Source organism: Canis lupus, chromosome 17, assembly GCF_011100685.1.
Source record: "Canis lupus familiaris isolate Mischka breed German Shepherd chromosome 17, alternate assembly UU_Cfam_GSD_1.0, whole genome shotgun sequence".
NCBI classification, from domain to species: Eukaryota; Metazoa; Chordata; class Mammalia; order Carnivora; family Canidae; genus Canis; species Canis lupus.
The window spans coordinates 31,795,411-31,814,495 of record NC_049238.1 but is presented as its reverse complement, the minus strand read 5'-3'; the positions used below and the strand labels follow the sequence as shown (position 1 = coordinate 31,814,495).

At 42.3% G+C, this 19,085-nt stretch overlaps 1 protein-coding gene across 2 annotated transcripts in view; it reads right to left on the bottom strand.

The window, feature by feature from the left end:
• TMEM178A (transmembrane protein 178A) overlaps nt 1-17,031 on the bottom strand; it is a 50,379-nt gene extending 33,348 nt beyond the window's left edge. Inside the window, exon 1 of one of the 2 annotated variants that reach the window (XM_038561340.1) lies at nt 16,576-17,031. In XM_038561340.1, coding sequence (XP_038417268.1) covers nt 16,576-16,975 — 400 coding nt within the window. In that variant the 5' untranslated portion in view covers nt 16,976-17,031. The remainder of the gene's footprint in view (nt 1-16,575) is intronic. The other variant, XM_038561339.1, reaches the window with a different exon arrangement.
• Between the last annotated feature and the right edge of the window lie 2,054 nt (nt 17,032-19,085).

Below are 19,085 nucleotides of genomic sequence, written 5' to 3'. Positions count from 1 at the left end.
GAAATCCCACCCTTCACTTTAAAAATGACCAACAGATGGGGTGCTTGGGTGGATCAGTCCGTTAAACTCAGGTCATGATCCCAGATTCTGGGATGGAGCCCTGAGGATTTAGAGTAGGAGGGTGGGAGGATGGGGGAGGGGGACGGTGGGGGTGCTGTCCCTGCTCAGTGGAAAGCCTGCTTCTCCCTTTGCCCCTCCCCCTCCCCCCTCCCTGCTGGTGCTCTCAAATAAAATCTTAAAATAAAACAAAATAAAATAAAAATGACCAACAGAGATCTAGAGAGGTTTATGCGAACTTGCCAAGGTCCTATGTGCAGCAGGAAGGGCCAGGGGTAGGCCAGGAATTCCTGGTGCCCAGGTCTCTGCGTCTTCCCCCTCCCAGGCCCCAGCGCCCATCCCTCACCTCACACACCAACCCCCAACCACATGGACACATCCCCCTCTGTACACAAATGGTAACTTGCCAGCAGTTTCAATGTCATTCTCCTGGACCACACACGCTTACTCAGGGAACATGTGTCCTTTTTCTCCTTGTGAATAGCTGCTTTAAGTGATGTGGAAGGAATCTGCTGTGTCCATTTAAGGTGCTTTCTTTAATACTCCATGAGTCTCTCATGCCTCATCATATGGCTACTACAGAGAAATTTCACTTACCTAGTTCATAGTCTCCCACGGATTGTGTAAGCCTCTTCCCTAGTATTACCGTTTGTAAAAGGAAATGAAGAAACAAAATCCCCAAAGAATGAAGAAACTTTTTAAGCAATATATTCCCAAACCAAGAGACCAAAGTTAAGACCGTTATGGGATGGCTCTCCTCTCCCTCTCTATGAACTTGCTTCTCACCCATCTTCCCCACCACCATTCAGGGTAGGTTAGTAGTTAACTTTCTCTACACAGGTTTATTTTCCTGCTCTTAGATAATCTTCTAAGTACATCTTCCATATAACCAAATGCTTATGACAGGGACAAGGGGAGATGTACTACCTCAATACCCTAAACAACATACAGTCTGTCTTCCGGAAGTCACACTCTGGCTCTCTTGATAAGCACCAGCCTGACCCTGATGGAGACAAGGTTGATGATTGGCCTGCCTACCCAGTCTCTGGTTTGTGTGGAAGGATTTAAGTAAAAACAACTGGTCCTATCAAGGATTGGAAGTTGAGAGGCTAATTACAATTAGCCATTGTAATCAGTGCCATGGATGACGAAAGAGGTTATGTAGATATATCTTTTCCTTGGTAAAGGAGGAAACTTGGAGTCAACAGAAGTCATATCACATTCAAATTTTTTGAATAAGGCTTTCAGTAAAATTAATTATTACTCCAGTTACAGTATGTGGCAAGCCACCTAAAATATTATGTGAGGGGGGGAAAAGAAACTAAAATGAATAATCAGGATTCATAATATGAATTAAATTAAACCGATCAAATATAACTTCCAGGTGTTTAATGCAATGGATAACTAAATTCAGAAAGCATACCTTTAAAACTTTTGAACAAAATGAAGCATAACACATAATTGTAGACTCCTCATTGACTTCACATGAATTATGAGTATTAAATACTCTTTGAAGCAAAGAAGGAATAAAGCTAGAATTTTTCCTGTAGTAACAAAAAAGGTGTATGATTTTTTCTTTCATCAAAATCTTTTCAAAACTTCTTCAAAGACATTTAAAAATGAGCGAGTAAGGCAAAATTTAAATTATACTATGCAATTTTCTAAAGGGTACTCCTTTTTGTTCTCTACTATAAACTCTGACTCCAGTCCCTAAAACCAGATATACCTTATTATTACCAATTCCCTATGAAATAATCTAAGAAGCAAAAAAAATTATACAGTTGAATTCTTCCAACCAAATGGCAAACATTGCTCCCACAGAAGAGAATCCCTGGAACAATATAGAAAGTCCCGCTTTCTCCTTTGAAATCCTCAGGAAACATAAAAGAAAATTAAGCAATAAGAAAGCCTGTCACATACAAAAGAGCAAAGAAAAGACATACGGGTGAACAGTTTGAAAACAGGAAAAGGCTCTCAAATTTGGATTGTCCTACTGCTTACCTGCTTCTAGAAAGAACTGACCTTTTCCTATCCTTATACTTTGCAGAGTTAATTAAGCCACTGTTTTCTGGGCATCCTATAATTACAGCCAGTTAATGCTGAAAGAGACCCAACAGGTTATAGTGATCCAATCTCTATTTACGAACGGGAAAATGAGGCTCTGAAGAGGTGAGGTGACTTGGCCAAGGTCACATAGTGAGTTAATAACAGGGTGGAGAAGATACCCCACATCTCTTGACTCCTCTGTCTCCTCAGAAAACTGCAAAATAAACTTGCTGGGAGGGAAATCACTTCAGAGGGCGAGCAAAGCCACTGGTCTCTAGGAGAGCCACCTCCGCTAGAGGAGAGCACTCTTGCACCCCATGCAATTCACCCGCAGCTGGAGAGCCTCCCTAGCAATGAGCCCCACACAGCAGAACAGCTCAGTGAAGAGACAGATGAAGGGCAGCAACCAAGAGTCTTTCTGTAGCTTATTCCAGCCATTCTGCTTTCTGGCCAAAGGAAGTATATAACTGGACTTGCAACAATTTTATTTTTTTTTAAAAAGTGTATTTAATATACCAAACTGTAAAAAGAAATATTTTGCAAAACACTGTGTCAGTACCGAGTTCCTAATATTTCTAAAGCCCCCTACTAGGTCCTGTGAGAGAACAGAGATAACAGAACAGTTCCCTGGAAGCAGAGACTTCCCATGGAGATAAGCAGAAAGACAAGAAAACTTCAATAATAATACAATCCTTTAGTTCAGGATTAAGAACATTTATAAAGAAAATCCCCCATAAAGAAGCACTCTGTTAATTTTACACTGATTTTTTTAACACTTCAAAAATAAAAGCATAGCATAAATAAATGGTTTTTTTTTTTTACCTCCACTACTATCACTACTTTTTAAAAATGCCAAGGACTTTGTCTTTTTTGAATTAATTATTAGAGTCCTAGGCTTTGAAAACTGAGAATAATTCTCCCTTCTCCTTATCCTTGAACTGAACAAAAAATGATGGAGTGGGCGAGAAGAAAATGAACCAGATAGGATGACCATAATATGAGTCAAGCCAATGTAATCTTTTTCAACAGCCATTCTATGGAAAGATTGCCATGTGCCAGATATTACGCTGGGTACTATCTGTCCCTGGCCTTAAGGTAGGGGAAAAAAAAAAAAAAAAAAAAAAAACAAGGAAACAAATCACAGTACAATGTAGGGAGTACCATCATAGAGGTATGTATAAAGCACACTGGGGTCTCAGCTAATAAAGCAGTTAACCTTGCAAAGGGGCTGAGGCTAGAGTCAAGGAATTAAGTATGACACTAAGCCTACAAGAAAGAGAGCCCAGATGGACAAGAAGGCATGGTATTTCCAGCGGAGGAAACAGGATATGCAATGATACAGACAGTGAAGGGCGTATGTATTGAGGGAACAGCAAATGGGCTGGTATAGCCTGACCCTTGATTTCTCAGAGGAGTGGCCGGGTATATAACCGGAAAGGTAGTTGGAGCTAACAGTGAAGATTATTTTATGACCTTTTATGAACTGCTGAGAAGTTTAGACTTATAGCCGTGAACAGTGGGAAACCATCAGAGATTTGTGTGTGTGTGTGTGTGTGTGTGGTTTTTTTTTTTTTTTTACCATTTTAACCATTTTAAAGTGAACAATTCAATTTCATTTAGTACACTGTGCAGCCATTCCCTCTTTTTCCAGAACATTTTTATCAACCCAAAAGAAAACCCATTAAGCAGTCACTACCCATTCCTCCATCCTTGTTTTCTCTACGGATTGGCCTACTCTGGATATTTCTATAACTGCAATCATACAATACATTGCTTTCTGTGTCTGGCTTCTTCCACTTATCACAATGGTTTCAAGATTAGCAGCAAATCATTCCTTTTTATGGCAGAATAATGTTCCATTATATAATATACCATATTTTGTTTATCTATTCATCAATGGATGGGCATTTGGGTTGTGTTCACATTTTGGCTCATGTGAATAGCGCTGCTATTAACATTCGTGTAGAAGATTTTGTTTGAGTCCCTGTTTTCAATTCTTCTGGGTATATTCCTAGGAGTGGAATTGCTGGATCATTTGGTAATTCTGTGTTTAATTTACTGAGGAACCCCTCAGACAGAGATTTTTATTAAAAGCTAAGACATGATAAGATTGGATTTTAGAAAGATAAATAAATGTACTAATTTTTTATATTTAAAGAAACAAGATGCCCATAGAGATGGTCCTCCAAAGATTCACCAAATAGCTGCTCATTTGTCCCTTCCTGCTTTCTTTTCTTTCCTGCCTGCTCTCTTGTTTTTTTTTTTTTTTGAACCTACAAATTGGCATGCAATCTGGTGGTCCAAATATATGTCCACCCACATACCTTGTGGCTCTACACCATCTTCTGAGGCTTCTGTGCTAAAATCCTGCTAGCTCAGCCCATCTGTAATGGTTCAGATTGTTTTCTTGCTTTGAAATTCCTGCTCTAAAGAGGTATCAAGCTTTAATAAATAGGTCTCTCAGTTTCAAATGAGACATCCAAGAGGAGCATAGTAATTCCATCAGAAAATGTGAGGTGCACTGAGGTGGGTCAGCTTGAACATGCCTGCTGAGATGACTGGGGCTCATCCTAACACAGTCTCCCTCTACTCCCTCCTCCAAACCCAAGATCATACATGGTCAAACAATTGCTTCCTCACGTGGCCTTCCAGCTTTGCAATTTTGAAAGCAAACACTTCTTCACAGAAATCTCAAGGATTATTCAAGCCCTATAAAGACACTAGTAAAGCGGCATCTCTTCAAATTAGAATTGGTTAGTTTCTCAGGTTTTGAGCATGTGCTTCTACCAACACATCAAGACACAGAAAACAGCAAGAGGATTTGCTAATTTTCTTTCTCAAGTTGTTAATAGTGATAGATGCACTTAGTAGTTTGTAATAATGGTCAGTGGGTTACCGGTCAAGGGATGATAATGAAACATATTATCGTCACTGTTATTTTCCTACGGGAAATTAAAACAAGTCATATTGTAGGGCGAACAGACTTTTATAAACCAGGCTGGCTTGGGGGTGGGGGTCAGGCATATTCGGAATAATGATTTCCACAGAACTCTTCTCTGGTGCGCACTGACCTTCTCTGTGTGTTGGTGGGGTAGGGGAATAAGGTTGTACATCCAGGAAGCACTGAAATCCTGATCTCACCAAGCCCAGTGCATATGAAATTTATAGCAACTGCACTATCGGACCTTAGAATACGTCTATATCCCCTAAAATGCACTATTTTGAACATTTTACATTCCATTTTTTTAAGTGCAATTATAAATAAGCCTCCTTAGAAACAATCATGAAGTTCCTGGGTCACTCGAGATTAAAGAACCACAACCAGCTCTTCACAAAAGCACCAGGCTTTCAAGGCACTTCCAAGTGCCCAAGAAAGGTAGCAGAGTATGCTGCCCCAAAATATGCCATTTTTTCATGAGGATTATTGTGAGCTGAAGGCAATTGAGAAGAAGTAGATATAAGAAAATTTCTCTGCTCTCCTCCTTCCCGTCTCTACCAGAGAGGATAGAAGCTAATCACCAGAGGCATCTCTAGACTCATATCATCCCAGAGACAGTACCAAAGGAAACTACATTTTAAAAATTGCTAAAACTGGTCATTATCTGTCATTGGTTTCCCTCATATATTTGCCTTCCCACAATTTGTCAGTCCTAGAAGCTCAAAGTCCTTTTCCTTTGTATGGTCTCTTCTTAAAAATATATTGTTCTTTTGTTATGATGCCATATCAGCCCAAGTTCTAACCACCACTTTGAGTTACTTATCTGAGTGCTCCCAAATATATGCACCATGTACATTTCAAACTTCTATTTGTTTTCTTTTGTTAATCTGTCTTCTGTTTTATAAGGTCCCAACCAGAGAAGCTGGAGTGTAAAAGGAAAAAGATGTTTTTCTTCCCCTATGCCCATCAGGGCAGGATAGAGAGAACATAGTAAATCTGGAAAAGCTAGTAGAAAATCTGGGTTCTCTTCTCAGTCCTGATCTACCTACAGAATGACCACAGGTAGGACTGGACTGCCATTTGGAGTTTGGATATTGTACACATGAATGATTTGGTCCTCCAGTCATCCCCAGACACCACCACTGTGCACTGTGGTTGTATATACAACGTCCACACTTCCTTAGCTGACAGAGACCAAATTTTGTTCATCTGTCAGGCAGCTAAATGCTTCCCTGGGGAGACTGGGCTCTTCACCAGGACCAGGGAAAAAATTAATTGGTCTAAGGGAATTATGATAATTCCATTCCATTCACCAAGGATTGGTTTAGGAATGGTCATGTGACAATAATCTCACCAATGAGACCAGTGGGAAGTCTGTTCAGAGACTTCTGGGAAATTACATTTATTATAAAATAGATTCACAAAAAATGGGGCATGGCCTCTCTTCCTTCCTAGCCTTTGAACTGTCAGCTGTGTGAGGAAGTGACTCATGGCACTGCTGTGACCAGGAAGAAACAAGCCTGAAGGCAAAAAACACCCATGTTGGGACTACTAAAGCCCAACAGCACTGAATCTTTAATCAGCCCAGGGAACAGGTTTCCTCCAGACATCTTGTTATGGGAGATAATACATTTTCCTTGTAGGTTAAGCCATTTTTATTTGGGTTTTCTGTTATTTGGCACCAAGAGATCCTTAACTGATAAATCCAGCTATGTAAGTAGATGTTTGTCAAGTGCTTTATTAACTGCATTTTAAAAAATTAGACCCACAGCTCAAATTATAATGTTTCATACCTAATCAGAAATGCTGCTCTACCTGGCCTTTTCAAAAATAAAAACAACTCTAGAAAAACTACATATATAGAACACTTGGCGACAGGGAAAAAAGAAGTCTGTCATTTTAACCTGTAAATAGAATTAGAAGCATGCTAAAACAAAAACTCTGTTATCATTTAGAAATAAAAATATGCTCTAAAAAGTACCCATGCCACAAATTTCCAAAATGAAAATCTGGGGCCTGTTAGTAAGAAGCACTCAATTTCCCCCATGGCATATCAAAATATTACTGCAGAGTCGTCTGTATATGTGGATTAGAGACAAGGGAACGACTCTGTTTAATGCCTCTCAGGGGCTCTCAGATATATTTATTTCAATAACTATGTCGCACTTGGAGGGCATACAAAACTGCGACCTTCTATACTCTTTTTCCTATCACTGTAAAAAATTTTTCCCAATTCAGGTATGTTGGGATCAGTTCTGAAGATGAACAGGAAATGAGTTATTTATATGGCTCCCAATTTTCCAAATCAGTGGTGATGCCTGGGGATGACTTTGGGGGACCAAACCATCAATGTGTACAATATCCATCAGCTCCCATTACAAGCATCCAAGCCTGAAAACTATGCAATGTAGATAAAGCCCCCATCCCCACTGCCCATCAGACTGCTGTCTGTTTAGCTTCTTCTATATAAGACTGAAGGCCTCCCTTAGCCAAATGGTAGACTCTGTTTTATAAATTAAAACAAATTTGAAATGATGCTGATTACAACACCCCCTCCTTCACAGGTGTTCTGAAAATAAGCTTTCAGAAAGAAAAGGAGGGAATTTGAACTGGTATGCCGAGAACTGATAGGTGCTAGTAGCAGATGTGAAAATCTTCTGTTATGGGCTTCGTAGCAAAAAAAAAAAAAAAAAAATAGGGTGAGAATCACTGCTCAAAGTTCCCTTCAACTCTATGGATCTTTGATTCTACATGAGCTCACCCATTTTCCTCCTACCAAGCTGAGTCTCCTCCAGAAAGAAAAGGTAACTCTTGAGAAAAAAAAAAAAGGAAAGGAAAGAACTACAATGTGACTTTGATGTTTCTTCGGTGGACATCTTCTGGCTGGGTTTTATCTTTTACTACTGAATAGCAAATGCTTTCCTTGTGTCTTTTGTTTTGTTTCCACAGTTGAACAAAAGACAGTATTTTTCAGAAATATTCATGTTAGCCATCACTGTCACTTTTCCTGCCACTCCTTACTTCAGCTTATCTCATTATTTTTCTAGTACTTATGAGTTTCAGCTTTCTTCAACCAATACTTCCATTGTCTGAACACCCAGTCTCCTACAATATGTGCAAAGAATGAAGTGACCCAGCACAAGGGATTCTGAAGCATCACTGGCATAAAACAAACACTGAGCTTCAGTTGGCCTAGGCTCAATTATATGTTTGGTTTCTTCTCCCCTTCAGTTGTCTCTTGTGACATCAAACGGTCACTGCGATGATCAGTTTCATAATTTCTCAATCACGTGACAGGCGATCAGTTCTGTTGTTTTTCAGGATAACTTCATTGAGTACCATTTAACAGGATGTATGGGTTTAAAATTCCATGACAACTGTAAACATCACTGTAAGCAGTTTTCAAAATTGTGAGAATTTAAGAAATGGCATCTAAAGTCAAATTGACCACTTACCCAGACCTCCTTCCTCACTACTCTGGGTATGGTTAAGGGAAAGCACAATCCTACAAGAAAGGAGGACATGGCACCCATATTTTTCACTAAGCAGCCTCTTATCTTCAAAAGTGTTTCCTTTCCAACACTCAGTAACATTTGTTGACTGATCGTTGAGTGAAGCAAATGCTCACATCCCCTACACCAAATAAAAATCCTGAACATGTAAACAAAAGAGATCCAAGCCAAACAGAGCCCTCCCCACTCCCCCACTCTCCCAATCCTGCCTGTTCTACTGTGACAGACCCAAAGTCTGCACGTCAGTGCTTATTGGCAGATGGAAGCATCAGTGTTGATTTGCAGTTGAGTGACCTGTTGCAAAGAGACAATTACGCCTTCTGGAATTATCAATACATTCAGAATTTCCCATTTATATTTCTGGAACCTTTTCTCTGCGTGCCTATCTAGTATCAAATTACTTGAGAAAACCAAAAGGGGACACAGCACATCCTTTAGGTCCTTAGAGGAGAAATTAGTTGATTGATTTTTACCTGTAAACAAAATATCAAAAAGTCTGAACCCTGGGGGACACCTAGCAAGTTATAGGAAATAATTCCATGTGTCCTCAGCAATTTAAGATAACAGAAACTAAAATGCGGTTCGTATTGCTCCCCTTTTCTCACTTGCTGGTGCATTCTCTGATGGGTGCCCCATGACATTATTATTAGGTCTGCAATCAGTTTATCTGGCTGAATTTCAAGAGAGATGGAGCACAGCATATAGTCTCCAGTTACCCTGCAGCAAACAAAGGCTGTCAGCTTCAGACACGGATGCTGAGTCTCTCATGCTCCAAGTTCAGTTACATCCTTTTAGTTAAAACTTGCAGTAAAATAGATTAATCATTGCAATCACTTTTAACCACAGGGAAACACTAGAAGAAAGTGAAAAAAATAAACTGTCATAAATTTTATCAGCTTTGGAAGATAAAGCCCACTTTCTATTTACAGATGCCTTTATTTTGATAAAGATCTTTACAACCAGTTGTGCAACGCTTTAGACAATATCAATGTTGTGGTGGTTTGTGGGTTTGGTTTGGTTTTTTTTTTTTTTTAGATAGTAAGTGTAGGAAAACTAATTTTTTAAACCTAAAGCAAGTCTACATTGTTCAAATGATCTTAGCTGAACTGCCCCCCGAATGTTGAGCTAATGTTTTATTCCAAAGGAGACATATTTCCTATTTGAAGTAGCTGTTGATCCTCCAGTTTGGCTGTTTTCAACTTTTCCTTTCTATTTCACCAGTTGCTTCTGCAAGAGGGTGGCAAGTGAAGAGAATGACCAAATCTGATGCTTTTAGCCACAGATAGTACCACAAAATGGAACAGATGTTCACACCACTGAGTATGAAAGGACACTGGAAGCTCCCTGAAAGATAAGGTGGACTGGGAAAAAGGTGGGCCGAGTGAAACAGGAGAAAGCCACACCGAGGTCACAGCTTGCTTGGTCACAGAGGTCACAGATCAAAAATCTGCCCTTCAGGCATAACAGAGATGGAAGGAAAGTCCATTCTTGGTTAACTGTTGGGAAACCCCATCCGCTGCCTAAATTCCTTCAATGTTCCCACTCCTGATGGTCTCTAGCTTAGCATCTACACTGGGGAGTCTCCTTTTCTCCCTCAATGGATCTTAACGTCCAGATGCTCCCCTAACAAAAGCTTATCTTCTAAGGCAATCAAGAACACTTGCAATTACCAGTAGTTGGCCTGAGGTTTGAGAGTTTGAAGGCTCTTTTTGAGCTTTGGAGAAGAAAAATCAGTAGCTAAGGGGAAAAAATCACAGCAACTTGGATATAATTGGATGTGAACTTTCCATGACATAGCAAAAACTCTTCCTTTTTTCCTCTCAAGGCCATTGCTGAATGTTATCCATGAGACATGGTGAATAAAAAGGTCATTGATTTTGCCAATTCTGATCCCAAACCGCTTAAAACCTCATCCACTTTTGTGTTTATAAATCACTTTTAAAAAACAATTCCTGTATATAGATGAAAAGAATTTAAGCAAGTATCTTTTTTCGATAGTAGAATGGTAAGTAAGAATTTCATTTCTATTCAAGATAACCTTCAGGAGCATTAGCAATAGAACGTGTTGAACCATAGAGTGCTACTCTTGGCTATGTTCAGCCTCAAAACACTTTGCAACAAAACCACAAATCTAGTCATTAAGAGTTGTGTAGTATGAGCTGGCAGTTGTTTAATTAAAAAGGGCTCGTTTAATCCTGTGCCTGGTATCAGAGATGATACAAAAATAAAATGTGTCTTCTCTCCCCTGTGCAAGATGAATGTGTGTGACATAACAGTGTACTGGGAGACACACATCCCCCAATAAAGTAATAAAGTTCAGCCAGGATAGGAAAAATCACTCGTTTCTTGGCTCAGATGAGAAACTTGGCTCTGCTAATGAGCAGTGAGAGAAGCACTCTTCAAAGTGGAGTATGCACATGCCAGGGGGTATACAAGCAATCTTTAGGAATGTAGGGTGAAAATAGTTGAACTTCTGTTGATATCTATTACCACATTCCTTCAAAATTTGCTTTTGTCTGTGTTTTATGACACATATGTTGGTATGGTCCAAGCACATAACTTAAAAATGAATGAATATAAATTATATACAGTGATGCTCAAAACAATTTCGGAGACCACTGGCTTTCAGAGTAAAGAAAGAAAAAGACAGTCTTGATGATATCCCCAGCACCCCCAAAACTAAGGAATCCTTTTGCTGGCAGCATCTTCTAGTTCAAGACAAGATCTGAGAACCATATGTGACCTAATGGGTCGGGGAGGAGAAACAGTGCTAGCCTCTCTCAACTTTCCTAGATAATCTGCTCTTGGGAGATAATTATTCTAACACAAATGATACTTTGGTCTACAAATGAGCTGAAGAAAAGCATCAATCTATTTCCGTGTCAGGTAGAACTTGGTGGGTCCTGTACAGACTATTAATTTCATGGAAAATAAGCAACAGGGGAAACAGATAAATCATTAGCAGAATGAAGAACAGATTCAATGAATTCCTACCAATTTTCCTACTTTCTTTTTCTTACACAGAACAAAATGACAAAGTATATGTGTCCTACTGTCTTTGATATCTCTGTTTACCTCATTAGATGAAAAATGCTTCTGAAACCACAAGGACATGTTTTATTTCAAGTTTCAAGAATTCAATCCCAAATGATTTATACAAGTTAACAATATGCATACAGAATTATCATCTTCACATTTCTGAAATCCTACCCCTTTCAATTTCATAAAAACAAAACACTGCAACATGAATCTTCCTTTTGTTTATTGCAGGCAATATATAATACTAAAATTTGATTTACATCAACAAGGTACATATACTTGAAATGTAACGTTAATGGTTTTTAATGAAAAACTTTAATTAAAAAATTTAGAAAATTAAAGGGAGGGCTAGTAAGAACAGTTGGAACTTTCGATATAATTTCAATGACTAATTCCCATTCAAAATTAGTTTCTCGGGATCCCTGGGTGGCGCAGCGGTTTGGCGCCTGCCTTTGGCCCAGGGCGCGATCCTGGAGACCCGGGATCGAATCCCACATCGGGCTCCCGGTGCATGGAGCCTGCTTCTCCCTCTGCCTGTGTCTCTGCCTCTCTCTCTCTCACTGTGTGCCTATCATAAATAAATAAATTTAAAAAAAAAATAAAAATAAAAAAAACAAAATTAGTTTCTCCAAAGTTCTACATAATGTATTCACAAGCCTCATCAATGTTTATTTATTAAAATCAGTGTTTTCAGTAACTGAGAGAAGCATTATATAATGTTTCCAACTGAGTCTCCTTCCATCTGTCCTCCTATTTGAATGTTCATCCAGTAGTTTAAACAGAAGAGCTGTACTTGGAACAGAAGGGCCGGCGTCCCCCAAAGGGCAGAGCAGTCCATCACTTTGCACCGTATTCTCTGTCATTTGCCTACCAGTGCTAGCAGCCCTCTCCAAGCGCTCTTCCCACAACCTACTACGGGTGGTTCCTACGTAACCCACTAGAAAATAACTCCTCCACCACTTGATAGGAATCCTAGGAGGATAGACACTTATGTCCATGTATGCACTCCTGTAACCTCTACACCTAGAGCAATACCTGACACCCAATATGTATTCGTTGAGTGAATAAATCAGATGAATGAATGGAGAACCTATCCTTAGGTCACCTTTTTCTCATTCCCTGGGCTTCCTATGTGATCCACGCCACGTCCACCCGCTTTACTGACTTTCTGTGACTTTTATATGTACAGTTTCTTCCAAACCTCTAACAGTCCCAGTGGCACAGGGAGGCCTGAAGCTCTACATTTTAAGTCCATTCTTTCAAGTTCCTGTAACTAGGCTCTCTCAACTTTTCTATCCTTCTAATTGCTAAGTGGAGGATGACTTCATTTGCATACACTACTTTGACCAGTACAGCTTCTTTAGCAGCAAAAGTCAGCTGCAAGAAGGAATTGTATGGAAGAATAATTTAGCGTCAACTGACCAACTCAAACCCAAAAGAACCCCACATGCCACGTCTTCCTCATTACCTTGCACATAATTGCAATTGGCATTTACCGCACTGGATAGGAAACGATGGAAATAGTGAATGAACCTAAAATCTCTAAAGCCTTTGCAAGTTATCCCAGTGGGCAAGAGACAGATATGTGGACTGGCCAATGCAATGCTAGTTAAGAGGCCTGGCAGCTGGAAAAACAACTGTACTCAAACTGGGCTGGCAAAAAGTCCTTTGTCAGCCTGGCAGAGGAGCACAGGGTTCTAGTCTTGGTTTTCAAGGCATTTATCAAGAAATTTACCACTGTTCTTACTGAAGGTCCTGCTTGGAGGTCCAGTCTAGACCTAGGGTCACTCTGGGCTAGCAGTGAACTAGAGTCATAATGAAGAGTGACACTTAGAATTTGGTAATTTTTTCCCAAATAGTTGTCCCATCGAAATCAATGTTTTTCTGTGATTTTCCTTAAGTAGATCAAGATGAGATAGTCTATACATTCCATTTCAAAACTAATTTCTCATCGTTTAGACTGTTTCTGTCTCCTCTACATCTTTCAGAAATACTTGCCTGGCCTCCAGTAACAGGAAATGCAAACAATTCCAACAGTGAGAATGTTTTCCATATTATCAACTCACACTTTCTTCTCTGCAACTTTTACTCACCTCCGGGTTTTGCCTTCTAAGTCCTATGAGGAACAGCTCGTCTCTTTTTCTCTCCAAAGCTCACTAAATATCCCAGGTGGTTCTGCGGCCCGTACCCACCCCACCCCACTCCCCACCTACCTCCCCCATCTAAGTCTATTTTTCTTCATTTCTCATGACTACAATTTCTAAATGTTAAAACTCATCAACAAAATAATTAAGAGAAGGAAGTAAAAGTAGACCATAAGACCCTAGTTCTTTAAATTTTTAAATTGGATGTGATGTCAACTGCTAGATACATATGACTCATTTGTCATATGTATGACATATGATTTGCCACGAACATCAGATGCCAAAACAAAAGTAATAATGCTTACCTAATACGGGTGCCAAAATCAAACTATTTGTAGAATTATAGAATTTTAAGCTGTTCATTTTGCCCCTTCATTTCATAGGTGATGAAATGGAGAGCCAGAAGAGTTATGTAACTAGCCCAAGGTAGGTTAGTTGCAACGTTGAAAGTACTTGAAGCATTTTTGGCCGTCTCCCAAACAACAAATTATGATCCTATCATCTACTGATAGCTGTCATTTTCTCCCAACTCCTCATGTCGTAATAATGTCAGCTCATTAACTTCCCAGAAAGCTAAAATTACACTGTTATTATTATAACAATGTTAAATTTTAGAACTAGAAAATTCCCTAAAGAATAGTCAGCTTTCCTAATACCATAGATAAGAAAACCGAAGGCCAATGAGGTCTGGACACTTCTTGGAGGATACACTGCAACTGAGCAGTAGAGCCAGCAATGGAGTCCATGTCTTCTGGTTATAGCCTAGAACCCTTTACTGTTCTGCACAAAGGATTAGCTAAACACCACCAATGTTATAAAGGTGATTTTGTTTTAATCTAAAACACTGTGTTCATGACAAGAAATATATGATCATTTTAGTTAGTATAGAAATCTTATAGAAGTGCTAGGCTGGACAGACATTTGCCAGAAAGAATGTAGAAGGGATTTTGAACAATAGGTGGGAGACGGGATTCAATGACCTCTAAAGTCCCTTTACTTTTAGGATATTTGGCTCTGGATTACCCCAGAGCTGGGCACCTCAGCTAGCCAGGGCACTTCCAGAGGTGGGGAATGTGCAGTATCCTGTGGGGGCCCCTCTCCTGTTGTTGGGTTAGGCTCTGCCCTGCTGTTTCAGGCATTCCACTATATGCAATTTACGTGCAATCAACTACTGTAGGCATAGAAAGAGTCTAAGGCAATGCAGCTCTGTCGCTTCCAAAGACAGACTATGCTGCTTAGCTTTCAAAATTGCCTTGCCTAAATGAGCATTCCATAACTGAGCCTCCAAATCCAGCTTTTACAGTTTGTTCATGTACTATGCTACTATCAGAATTAATTATGCAGCATCTTCATGAGGTGAAATCAGATTTGGATGTGAGTTAGGAGAAGAAAGAAAAAGATGTACTTCCCAAAGGAAGGTTACTGTATCTTATTCCTCCCCAAAAGTGCTGGAGTCCTTCCATGCACAGACAGATTTCAGATGGCAGTCCCCAGCTGAGCTAGCCATGGGAAGGAGGAAGTTGACATGTATGAGAAATGAAGAATATGCCAACTAACAAGACTCCGAAGGCCAAAATGTTATTAACCCCCTCCTTTCTATGTAATTCCATTCCACGCTGTAATTCCACACAAGTCTGTTTGTTGGCTTTTCTAAATGGCTACTAAATACTAAAATGTAGTGATTTTTCTTTTTTTGCAATAATGAGTCCAAGGGAAAGAGGGTGGGTTTTTTTTTTCCTTTCAGAGAAAAATAATTTAAAATAAGAGTGGAGCTCTGAAAGTTAGAAGGAAACTTCACCAATAGGATTGTCACTTGAATATTTTTACATGAATGAGATTACAACAACAACAACAACAAAAAATCAAACTTCTGCTTACATGCATGGAAGCCAGGTGTTGCATAGATTTCGGAAAAGCAAACTAATGCTCTACAACTCAGTACCCAAAACCACAACTACAACAAAAAGCAACCTTACAAGGTATCACAGACATGAGAGACTCTATGCCAAATCCAGAAAGCTGTGCTTTAAAGGGCCTGGGCAGGTCCGCTCCTGCCCTCACCCCGGTGTGCCTCGAAACGGAGGATGGTGGGTGGAGTGATCAGGAAGGTGAGAAGCAAGTCCTACCTGTGCTCGAGTGCCTCACCAATGAAATAATGCTATCTGACGTCTAATCAACAGGAAACCCTGCACTTTGGGGTCGGCAAGAAGGTCTGGGGCCTCCTTAGCTTCCCATTAGCCGGCCAGGCTGGGATGGCCAGGCCGGTTCCATCTAACCCAACATCTGCACAATACAAGAAAAAGCCTCTTTCCGCCTCTTCGGAGGCTTGCACTGCTTTTCTTCCAAAGGTATTTCTAAAAGGAAAGCACAACTTGAGAGGTGCCCGGCTGGGGAAAGGTTTTGGGCTTTTTTTTTTTTTTTTTTTTTTTTTTATTGTCACCCTCCGTAGGGGAGCAGCGTCAAGAAAATCTACACATGCCTTGCAAGTCAGGCAGGTGTACAAAGACAGAGGAGGACGAGGGGAGAGAGAGAGGGAAGAGGGGGAAGAGGGGGAAGAGGGGGAGAGGAGTCAAAGGAAGGAAAGGAGCAGATAAAAGCTGGGGGCCGGGGCGGGGGGCTCGGCTAAAGCCCAGCCTCGAGAGGAGGAGGAGAGGGAGAGCAGGATAAGGAGGAAAGAAGAGAGTCGTGGAAAGAAGAAGGGCAAGAGAGGCAAGAAGGGGAGGGAAAGGAAGAAAGGATGAAAGAGGGAGCCGGAGCGGGGCGCGGGGCGCGGGGCGCGGCGGGGAGGTGGCCGCGCGGGCACCCGGGGCGCGGGGCGCGGGGCGCAGCGGCCGCTCACCTTTCAGGATGAGGGTGTCGATGTCCCGGTCGATGCCCAGGAAGTAGCACTTCCTCCAGAGGCCCGAGTAGGTGGCGAAGAGCGGCCGGCCGCACTCGGCGTCCAGCCCGCCGAGCCCCAGCAGCGAGCGCCAGGACTCGGGGTCGGCGCGCCCCGGGCCCCCCGGGAGCAGCCGGCGCCCCAGCGGGGGCGAGTCCCGCAGCGGCAGGTGCGACAGCGGCATCAGGCGGTTCTTCTGGTCCGGGGGGTCGGCGCCCGCGCGGCTGCGCTCGCAGCTCTCCTTGTGGCGCCGGGGGTCGGTCTCGTACCAGTGGTCGGTGAAGATGGCCGTGACGAGCAGCCCCAGGGAGCAGAGGCTCAGGCCGAGGCTGAGCGCCGTGACCAGCGCCCGCGGCTCCATGGCTTCCCGCCCCGCCGCGGCCGCCGCCGGGCTCCCGCGCCGCCGCCAGACACAATGCGCTTGGCCTCGGCTCCGCGCCGCGCGCCCCCCCCCCGCCCCGCGCGCCCCACCTGCCCCCGCCGCCCTCCCGCGCCTGCAGCCCCGGCCCGCCGCGCCGCTCGCTCCGCGGCCCCCCGCCCCGCCGCCCCCTCGCCCCCGCCCGGCCCGAGCCTCCCCTCCACCTCCCGAGCCTGCCGCCCGCCCTTCTCCCCGGCGAGCCCCCTTTCCTTTAATCCCTCCCCGCCGCCCTCACTTTCCCTCCTCTCCTCCTCTCTCCCCTGACCCCGTCCCCACTTCCCCCTACTTTTCGCCAACTCTTCCTTCCTCTTTGCCCCCAGTCGGGGCTCGTCTCGCTGTTCGCCGACTCCGCGTCCCTTTATAGCCCGGCCCCGGCCTCGAGGCTGCTTCTCCACCTACCCCCGAGCACGCTGCCTCCTGTCCTCTCCCCTCCAACGACCTCAGAAGACATCCATCGACATCAGACTCGGTCTTGTCACTTGTCCAAGTTGATTGTGATCAGTGTCCCGTGCTGCACCCAGAAGCAATCCCATCCAGACCGGGCTGCGCGGCGAGATTTAGCTCTTTGGCATCGTGAGGTGGAGCCGAAGACCCTTTCTCTGGACGCCCGAAGGATGCAGCCTCCCAGACCCCTTGGCCAGCTCTCTGTCGGTGTTCTCTCCCTCTCCCTCCTGCCCACTGCAGCCTCTAAGCGCTGTCTCTCCTCCAGCCCCTCTTCTGCAAGAAAAGAAAAGAAATAAAGAAAAAAAAAAAAAAAAAAAAAGGCACCGAATGTCACCGGATCGGATCGTTACGACGATGGACAGGGATTTTTCTCCCACTTCCCTTCAGCCTTCTCTGAGACTGAGTTCTTTTTTTGTGGACCACCTCTATCTCCCGGCGGAGTGAGTGACGGCCTCCTGGAATTTCTAGAAGAGCAGAGGATCAATAAGCCCTTGCAATGGCACCTGCTCTGTGAGGTGATTATTGCATTTGAATAAAGAAAGCCCCCGGTAATAAATCAAAGTAATGATTTTCTCCCGTGCAAGTTTCTTGCATGCAATGGGAGGGTCAACAAGAAAGCAATGCTACACAGCAAAGTCTGCATCTTAGCTCCCTTCTGTTCTTCCAGGGCACTAGCAGTCCACAGATGTTAATTGGGAGAATGACAGATTCACATTTACTAAAATGAGGAAATGCTAGAACTCGGGGTCACTGAAAGATTCAACCGTTTATGTTGTGTAGTCTTACAACACAGGGGCAATACCCTTGTGCCACTTAATGCCCTTGGGGCCCTGTCAGACACAGAAAACCATGCTGCATGAGCCCACAATGCCAATTCTTGTGTTCTTATGCTATAAAATATTAATGATCAAGAGATTACGAGGCATTCATTAGATGCTAAATGTCATTACTCCATGATTTAATGGAACTTATTAATTAGTGCCCCACATCAATTGGTATTAATGGGATTTATATACTTCCTCTGGAATGACATCTGTAAAGGTGGAATAAGAACCTTGCTGGGATTTATTTTCATTGCTGTTTGGCCTCGGCATCTTCAGAGCATATATTTCCAGTGAAGGTTGTGGACCTCTTCTGAGCCATTCATGGATAGGTCACCTAAGCAAATCCTTCCATCATGTTGGACCCCTGTGCCCATATCTGCTGACCTGACAATGTGAATTATTGCTTGGATTTTCTCACAGCTTCAGCAAGATCTATGGGGAGCTCTAGTCTAATTAAGGAAGACAAAGAATTATAATTTTAGTGTTTCTCTCACCTATAAGCTTTTCCTTAACAGGAAACGCTAAGCTCATCAAAGGAGTCTTATCTGGATTTACACAAAAATGATGAGACTTAGAAGCCTTCTTTTATTTATACCCTATAAAATGTGTGTAAAATCCTAGATCTTTATGGATATGCAGAGAGAAATGCCTTTAACTGTAAGCCAGCAATTGACATCTGAAATTCACTCAAGGTGTCATGTGTCCTTTTATTTAAAACAAAAAAAAAAACAAAACAAAAAAACAAACAAACAAAAAACACTTCTTGAGACAAAGTGATTACAAAC